At 49.5% G+C, this 8,517-nt stretch overlaps 1 protein-coding gene across 2 annotated transcripts; it reads right to left on the minus strand.

Moving 5' to 3' along the window:
- Positions 1 to 374: 374 nt before the first annotated feature.
- NMB (neuromedin B) lies at positions 375 to 7,115 on the minus strand. 2 transcript variants are annotated; one of them, XM_058542514.1, is made up of 3 exons: positions 3,209 to 7,115; positions 2,392 to 2,564; positions 375 to 650 (listed from the first exon to the last, which is right to left on the minus strand). In XM_058542514.1, exons 1-3 carry the CDS (start codon positions 3,363 to 3,365, stop codon positions 486 to 488), a joined length of 495 nt encoding a protein of 164 aa, XP_058398497.1. In that variant the 5' UTR covers positions 3,366 to 7,115; the 3' UTR covers positions 375 to 485. The 2 variants fall into 2 exon arrangements, with proteins under 2 accessions (XP_058398497.1, XP_058398498.1); XM_058542515.1 differs by having other exon boundaries at positions 546 to 655.
- Positions 7,116 to 8,517: the final 1,402 nt, after the last annotated feature.

Below are 8,517 nucleotides of genomic sequence, written 5' to 3' on the forward strand. Positions count from 1 at the left end.
CTCTCTCCCTTGTACACGCTGGGCACTCTCCTCAAAGCTGCGCGTGAGGAAGAAATGAGATGGGGTAAGCGAAGCCCCGCTGTGGAGTGTAGGCAGCTCCCTTCACAGGCGAGGAAACATGAGGCTTGCCTGTGCCAGTAGGTGGCAGAGCAAGAGTAGAACCCAGCACCTGGCACAGGACCTGGCATACAGCAGGCATGGAGTAACTTGCTTTTGGAATGAGCGAAAGAGAAGTCCTGAGTCAGGGTCAGCCTGGTACTGTGGAGTGTCTGGGCTTTTTGGAGCCACCCCTATCTCACTGAATGAACACCACATCCTCCAGTCCCCTTTCCCTCCCATTCCCTCAAACGTGGCTGGAAGGAGAGGACCAGACATTCTATGTAAAGAGCAGGGTTTTATTCACAACTTCAACAGGGAAGCAAGAAATACAGCGGGAACATAATTTGTGTCTGCACTGGCAATATTCCTGGTGACCCAACCAGAAATCACAGTAATGGAGTAACAGAGATTTGAGCCCAGGATTTACATCCAGATGGGGCCACTGCCAGGGTCCCATTCAACACCTTCCCCGGGTGGACACAATCTAAGCCATGTCGTCGTGTCTTCCTCATTAATGGCATCACTTCTGCAGCATTTGCACTGGCAGCCTCCTGTACTGAGGGGAACACACAGAGGAAGTGACCTGGGCAGAGGGGGCAAATGATAGGGGCATCCTGCCATTCCTAAGTGCTAGGCATCCACAGTGGTAGGCAGGGGCAGGCTCTCAGCTGAGGCAGGCCCCCCAGCACCTTTCTCCTTAAAGAAGGGCCTGGGAGGGGTCCGGGCAATGGTTTTCTTAGAACTACAGCCCCAGCCTCAGAGTAGTCATGACAGTCAAAGGAGATCCTGGAAGTGAAGTCCAAGTACAGTGCCTGGTCCTGGGCCAGAGTCAGTTTTCACTCCCCCGCCCCTAGCTCTGCCCCAGACCTCACTTCTAAAGCCCCATCCCCAAGGGCTAGGTACTGTTTCCTAGTTGGTCTGCATGTTTCAGGCCTTTAAGACCAATGGCCCCAGAGGTGACATTATCTCCCTTCAGACTCGGCCAGCCCAAGCTCCTGGCCCTTACATCTGAGGTCCCCAGGGGCTGGTGGTTCTGTGCATCAGGAGGGTCAGGGAGGTTGACTGGGGCTGAGATTAGACCTTTTCTAGGGAATGCCCCTCCCTTCTTTCAAAATGTATGCACTATATTCTAGGCACAGTGGGGGATACAAAGGTGAGTCAGCAACAGGTGCTGCCAAGGAGCTCACAGACTGCTAACAGCTCCTGTTTACTAAGTGCTTTCTGTGCGCCAGGCATCATGCTAAGCATGTGACATAAATGGTCTCATTTAATGGGAGACGGGCACTATCATCTCCATTTGATGGATGAGGAAGATGAAGCTTAGAGAGGTTAAGTGATATTTCTAAGGTCACACAGCTACTAAGTCGCTAGGTTATGAACCTAGCACACTATTGCCAGAACCCACATTCTACCACAGCACACTGCCTTTTGCACACATCAACAAAGTACCAGGGAAGGTGATGTGGGATGGGGACAGCACCAGGAGCAGGGAATGGAGGAGCTGTCCTCTACCAGGCTAGAGCCTAAGGCTGGCTTGGCTCCAGCTTTGGGGCCTTGAACCCTGTAGGTCAGTGGTTTACAACCAAGGATGATAATGGCTCCCTCCCCCATCCCCTCACCAGAGGACCTCTGGCAACGTCTGGATGCGTTTTTGGTTGTCAAAACTGGGCAGGGGAGAGGGAAGATGCTCTAGTGGAGAGATACCAGGGATTCTGCTAAACGTCCTACAATGCACAGGTAGCCCCCACAACAATTATCCAGCTCAGAATGTCACGAGTGCTGACGTTGAGAGACCCTGCCATAGGTCACCAAGGCAGACGAGAGACTGGGAAGAGCACTGGTCAAGGCGAACAAGGTCCAGACTCGGTCTTGGCTGCTCACTGACTCTTCTCCTCCCCTCTCTGGGCCTCAGGGTGCCAACTCTGACCACAAGCACATAAAGGGCACAGCAAAGGTGGACAGCTGGGGTGAGGCAAGTCTGTGTGGACTAGCGGGGGAAAGTCCTGCTGCCAGAGGCTGGATAATCCTAGGCTGTGACTTTAGACTGGGCCATAGGTGAGGGGAAGCTTCTTCCCCTACTTCTTGCTCCATGGGGTTTCCTGCGAGGGTCAGCTTCCTTTCTTTGGAGTCCTCTCCCTTTGAGCTCTGGATCACAGGGAGAGCCAGGAATCCCTGACTTTCTGGGGCCCATCATGCCCTGGCCAGGCAGTCACACCCTAGTAAGCCCAATGCTGGATCCAGGGCCAGCCCTGGCTGAACCTGTCCAGGGCCCGAGGTAGGGGCTTGGCTCACCTGGGTGCGAGGTCCTGGGCTGCCAAGGCTCAGGCCTAGAGCTTTCTTTAGCAGGAGGATCCTGAGCAGATCATGACTCAGCTGCAGCCTCTGGTCCCTCAGTGAGATGTGGGGAGCTGTCCCCAATGGGGATGGGCTGGGGGGCTCCAGACTCTTCTTGCCCATGAAGTGACCTAGAAAGGAGGTGCCGAGGCACAAAGAAGTCAGGGAGTGAGGATCTGATCCCAGTGGGAAAGTTCCCCATCTCTCCCACCTTTTAGTTCTCATGGCAGGAAGATACACAACCTTCCTCCTCCTTCTCCTCACCAAGGAACTACAAAGAACCCTGGGGGTGGTAAGGCCTGTACCTTGGCTTTTCCTGAACAGGTAGAGAGGGTGGAGAGGATGGCACAGCTAGAAAGAGGGTGGGATGGCCCAGGGCCAAGGAGACACTCTGCCAGTTGTGCTGCCTGCTTAGAAGAGGGACGAGAAAGGGCAGGGAAGGAAGTGGAGAATGAAGAGGTGTATGGAAAGTGGAGGTGCAGAGAGAAGACACAGCACACGTTAGAAGATGATTCAGTAGAGTCTTGCCTAAGAGAAGGGGCATCAGCCGGCAAGCAGATCTAGGATCCAGCCCCAGGTCTCCTTTAAGATCACTGGCTGAGTGATCTTAGCCAAGTCACTGACCTATCTGGGTCTCAAGTTCCCCATCTACTAAATTAGATGAGTTCCAGAGTTCCCCCCACCCATACTAGTGTCCAAGGCTGAGGAGCGGCCAGAGAAGGAACACGGGGTCAGAGCAGGATGAGGGGAGCTTGCCGGGGTCCCGAAGACTTACCGGTGGCCCAGAGGTTGCCCCGCGGGCGCCCTCGGATCTTGCTGACCCGGCTGCGGGGCTCCGGGAGATCCCAGCCGAGCGGGGTGGTGCTGGCCGCGAACAGAGCCAAGAGCAGGAGGCCGCCGAGCCGCCGCGCGCCCCCCGACCGCAGGGTCATGGCTGTGCCCGGCCGCGCCCCTGCTCCAGCGTGCCTCACAGCCGCGAGTCTGCGGCGCCCGCCTTCCCTCCTTTTAAACACAAACCCGGGCCCCCCCGGGGGCGGAGCCTGCCCCAGGAGCACGCCCCTCGCTCGCGGCGCCCCGCCCCGCCCTCACCCGACACGCGGCCCAGAGCCCTTGGGCAGGAGTCTCCGTCAGCAGTCCTCTCCAGAACTCGGACCCGCGCGCTCCTGTCCCCGCGTGGGCACCGCTCCCTCGGGGCCTCTGGCCCAAGCCTGCCACCTTCAGGCTAAGAACCTGGCCCCGGGAAGAAGCCGGTTCCCTCGACCCTCCCTCCCACCAGCATTCGGCCGCCAGTGGTTCCTTCACCCCTGAGCAAAAGGGTGAAACTGGCGTTACAGTGCCCAGCAAAGGGCCAGGAACCAGAGAAGCTCCATAAAATGCCTGTCGGCCCCTCTTTGGGGATCTGACCCGTGTTCACCCTTCTCTGCCCTCTCACTGCCAGCACTTACCAGGTGATAGGGAAATCAGAGCAGTGTTCGGGATGGGAATGCAGAATGATGGATGGTGGATAAGGTGCCCCACCCCCATCAGGAGTGGGCGCCCTGCTTGGAAGAGCCTGGCCTATCAGTCGGGCAGCAGGCAGATCTCTAGGTCAGAGTGGAAAGAGCACTAGACCAGGAATCCATATACAAGTGTGACCTCGTTGAACCTCACTTTCTTCAACTGTAAAATGGGAATAACCACATTGCCCTATTTTTAATAATTTTACGTGTTTTAGCACAATTATTCTGTGGCAGGAAGCAGCAGTCCTCTAGGACTGTTCTCTCACAATCAGCACTCTCCTCCTCCCAAGACCCTGTCCAGACTTGTCTTGGAAACAACTTTTGGGTCAGTGGCATCACTGTAGGGGAAGATGCAGTGCTCCAGAATAATGTTTACTTTTGCTTAAATGTTTACTAAACACCAATGTTCAGAGCACTCTGCCAGGCACAGGAGGAGGGGAGACAAAAACTTCCCTGCTCTCAAGGGAGTTTACCATATTACTGGAGAGACAGAATACACAAAAAAGGGAATGATGAAGGAGCGGGGTACAGACCAACCCCTGGACTCTGGACTCTTCCCTGAAACACTGCACAGTGTGGCTGTGACAGAACCCACTCCCCAGTCTGGCTCAATAATGGTACTTGCTATCATTACTCTTGCACATATCTAGCACAGAAGCCCTGCTAGCTCTATGGATCACCATCCTAAAAGGGGAAGCACACATGAGAAGCTGACTGTCATGCTGAGCTCCCAGCAGCATGACACACAGGACAGGAACACTCCATTTCTGGCCCTGGCTTTCTTCCCAATCTCCTTGCTTCTCATCCCCTACCCTGGCATTTACACCTCTCTGCATTCTTGTCACTGCTTAGCCATGGTGTGCAGATATAGCTCTTACCACCTTCCCATAATAATCATTCCCTCTGTGACCCCCTCCCTCTCCTCTGCATCAATCATACACTATCCTATCTTCTCTGGTCCATGGATAGAGAAATTAGTGGGAAAACATAGGAGCTTGTATTGAGTACTGCCTCAATTAAATGCTTGAAGAAACTTGATTTGGTAGGTTTATCTTTCCTCATTTTATAGCTGGAAACAGGCTCCAAGGTTGAGTCACTTGCCCACATGTCACACTGGAATCAGACTTCGGGTCTGTTTGGACCACTGTGTCAGGCCCCCACAGTCACACAGGGCAAATGCTGCTTTCCCTAAAACACACCCACCCCTGCTTTACCATTCCAAGTTTACACATCAAATTGGTTTAGATTTCTCAGGAGGGAGAGGGAGCAGGCACTGAATTTAGTTTCACCTTTCTTCTGCAGGTGATCCTAGGATCTTGGGTTCTGCTCTGACAGGTTCATTTATACTTAAGCCAAGCCTTCTCTGACACAGCCTGGGTTCACCACTCCAACCACAGCTCCTGCACTGAGCCCAGATGTCCCTGAATCATTTCATCTGTCAGCCTAGCACAAGAAAAAAGGGGCCTCTGAGGACCCTGCAGAAAGAAGCGGGGCAGTGGCTCCACCGCCAGCTATAACACACTGTCCCAGGAATGAGAAGCATTAGGCACGGCAGAGAGGGTGGCTTGTCCAAGACAGCACTTCCAAGTGGGATCTCCCACAGAGTGCCAGGCTCTGAGCTTACAACGAGAACCTCAACTGCCGACCGTCTGTTACCCAAGTCCACTGTGATGGCAAGGGAAGTCCAAAAGCCTCCATCCCACTGGGAAGACTGACAGTGAAACATGGAGGTGCATGGAGAAGCTCTTCAGAGCTCACTCTTGACCATTCCCATGTTTCTACAACATTCAAGGATATCCACGGAAAATGTAGAGAAGATTCATAGGACAATCCAAAAGATGATTAAGGGGTGAAAGACACATGGCAAATCCTGTTATAACCAACACCAACAAAAGATTTAAACTGCACCATGGTTTTTAATCAAAGATTGCTTGAAATAAAGGACATATATATTACTATTTGCTATGTTTTCATTAAATTGGAATCAATTACAAGTGACACCTTTTCACAACTGAATCTTTTTTGTTTTCCAAAAGCACTTACATCCATGCTCTTTTGATTACCAACACTATTTTGATGTAGTAAAGATTAGTATTATGCCCATTTTATAGATGAGTTAATAACTTAAGTACAAAGCAAGTTAGTTGTGGGGAAACTAACGAACCAAATGGAGTAAACCAGAGTGTGGACTTCAACCCATGAAAGGCACAGAGGACAAGAGAGAAAGTGAAAAGCAGAAATTTAAATCAGACGTAAATGAGTCCAGTGAAAAGGAATGATGACAAATGTAGAGCTGCTCAGACTAGGATAGTGTAGAATCACTTTCCCGGTAAAACTTGAGCTGGGGAGATGAGCTCCTGGGATATCTAAGGTCCTGCTCTTTAGTTTCAGAATGGGGAAAGGGCTGTAGAATCAGGATAACAGCAGAATCTTTAAGAAAGGTGGAAGGGAGATTCAGGGAGATTTGACACCATTTCCGAAAGTCACAGGGAACACATAGCGATTAGCTGGAAAATCAGAACATTAACTATTAATGAGGAAATATTTCAGAAACTGAAATTGCCAAAATACAAAATGATTTATTTTTAAGGGCAATATTCAAAAAGAGAGAAAATACCTACGTCTAATGAGAAAATGATGACCACCCCAACAGTGGCTAAGAAAGCTAAGCAGCTGCTGCTCAGCTAAACGGCACAGAGGCTCAGGGAAGTTATGAAAATCTAAGAAAGTGAGAAGCCCCAGGCCTGGCATTCATAATTATTTGGGTATAATAGCCATGTATTTCAGGGGATATTTCAGTAACTGAAATAAATACTCTTTAAACTCCAAAGAGATTTAAATGCTTGGGAATCTGATAATCTCATTATTTCTGGGAGATTTACTAATCTGAGCAAATTCACGGAAGAACAACCTAAATTTAGCCTCTAAAGAAGAATTCCTGGGGCTGGCAAGGCAGCGTAGTGGTTAAGTCTGGCATGCTCTGCTTCAGCAACCCAAGTTTGCGTGTTTGGATCCCTGGCGCGGACCTACATCACTCACCAGCGACGCTGTGAGGGTGACCCACACACAAAATAGAGGAAGACTGGCACTGATGTTAGCTCAGGGACAATTTTCCTCAAGCAAAAAAGAAGATTGGCCACAGACGTTAGCTCAGGGCGAATCTTCCTCACCAAAAAAAAAAAAAAAAAAAAAAAGAATTCCCAAGGGCCTTGCAATTGAGGGATTTACCCCAAATCAAAGAGTATCATTAGGGCCGGCCCCGTGGCTTAGTGGTTAAGTGCGCGCGCTCCACTGCTGGCGGCCTGGGTTCGGATCCCGGGTGTGCACCAACGCACTGCTTCTCCGGCCATGCTGAGGCCACATCCCACATACAGCAACTAGAAGGAAGTACAGCTATGACATACAACTATCTACTGGGGCTTTGGGGGAAAAAATAAATAAAATTATAAAAAAAAAAAGAGTATCATTAGACTTTATAAAGGTAGAAAGACTGGGTTATGAACCCAGCATTGGGACATAGATAAAAGCAATAAACTTTGAGTTCTGGCTCTGCCATCCATGGACCAGAAGATCCTGGGCAAATCTCTTAGCTTCTGGTTTCTCTCTTTTGTAAAATGGAGTTTGAGGACTAAATGAGAGAAAATAAAAATTTGTTATAAACTCAAAAGCACTTAGCAGAGCACATGGCAAATTCTAAGTACTCAATATTATTAGATGGATCCTGGGAAAAGCAAAGCCTGCTTAATTCCGAAGCCCATTATAGTGGGAAAAAGTTTCCCTGGATAGCAGCTAAGGCCATGGTGTAGACACAACAGTCAAGAAAACGTCTTGGCAAAATGCCTATTACATCGTGAGATGTTTGATAAACTAAAATACCTCAACTTTTGACCAATTCCAAGAAATGAGTTCTATACAGCATTCCTTCTTGTTTTGCTTAAATAGGCCGACAGCTTTTATCAAAGCTTCATGCTAGTTGATTTACTTACTTGCCTGACATAAGTCCTGAGTACAAATTCTTCCAACTAGACTCCTTCAATTAAAGCTGGAATCCTGCTTATCAATCTAAATAAACTGGCCAATTAAAGTAAGAGTTCTAGAGAAATGATTCTTTTTTTTTTTTTTTAAAGATTTTATTTTATTTATTTTTTTCCCCCCAAAGCCCCAGTAGATAGTTGCATGTCATAGCTGCACATCCTTCTAGTTGCTGCATGTGGGACTCGGCCCCAGGATGGACGGAGAATCCGAACCCGGGCCACCAGCATCGGAGCGCGCGCACTTAACCACCAAGCCACGGGGCCGGCCCAAGAGAAATGATTCTTAATCAAGAGTAGGTGGCATTCCAGAACAAGGATCTACAGTTTGAAAGTCATATTCAGTATAATAATATATCTGTATACAAGCGAGGAGTAACTATTATTTTTATAATACACACTCAACAAAAAGCAAGATCAAATATTCTTGGCTGGTGAGGATAAGAGGTTGGATATAACAGACCTGTGGGGGTGGTTATCAGAATGGAGAAGAGGTTTGAGATTTTTATGTTTCTTAAAAGAGGCTATGAGTTTTAAAAGATTAAGGAACACTG

The sequence above is a fragment of the Diceros bicornis genome, chromosome 5 (assembly GCF_020826845.1).
Source record: "Diceros bicornis minor isolate mBicDic1 chromosome 5, mDicBic1.mat.cur, whole genome shotgun sequence".
In the NCBI taxonomy this organism is placed as follows: domain Eukaryota; kingdom Metazoa; phylum Chordata; class Mammalia; order Perissodactyla; family Rhinocerotidae; genus Diceros; species Diceros bicornis.

Excerpts from the sequence above, each read along its gene's own strand:
- NMB (XM_058542514.1), bottom strand. The coding sequence starts at position 3,365 with ATGACCCTGCGGTCGGGGGGCGCGCGGCGGCTCGGCGGCCTCCTGCTC. Across the intron at positions 2,565-3,208 it reads GGGCAACCTCTGGGCCACCG|GTCACTTCATGGGCAAGAAG; the intron begins GTAAGTCTTCGG and ends CCTCCTTTCTAG. Across the intron at positions 651-2,391 it reads GCCCAGGACCTCGCACCCAG|GAGGCTGCCAGTGCAAATGC; the intron begins GTGAGCCAAGCC and ends CCCTCAGTACAG.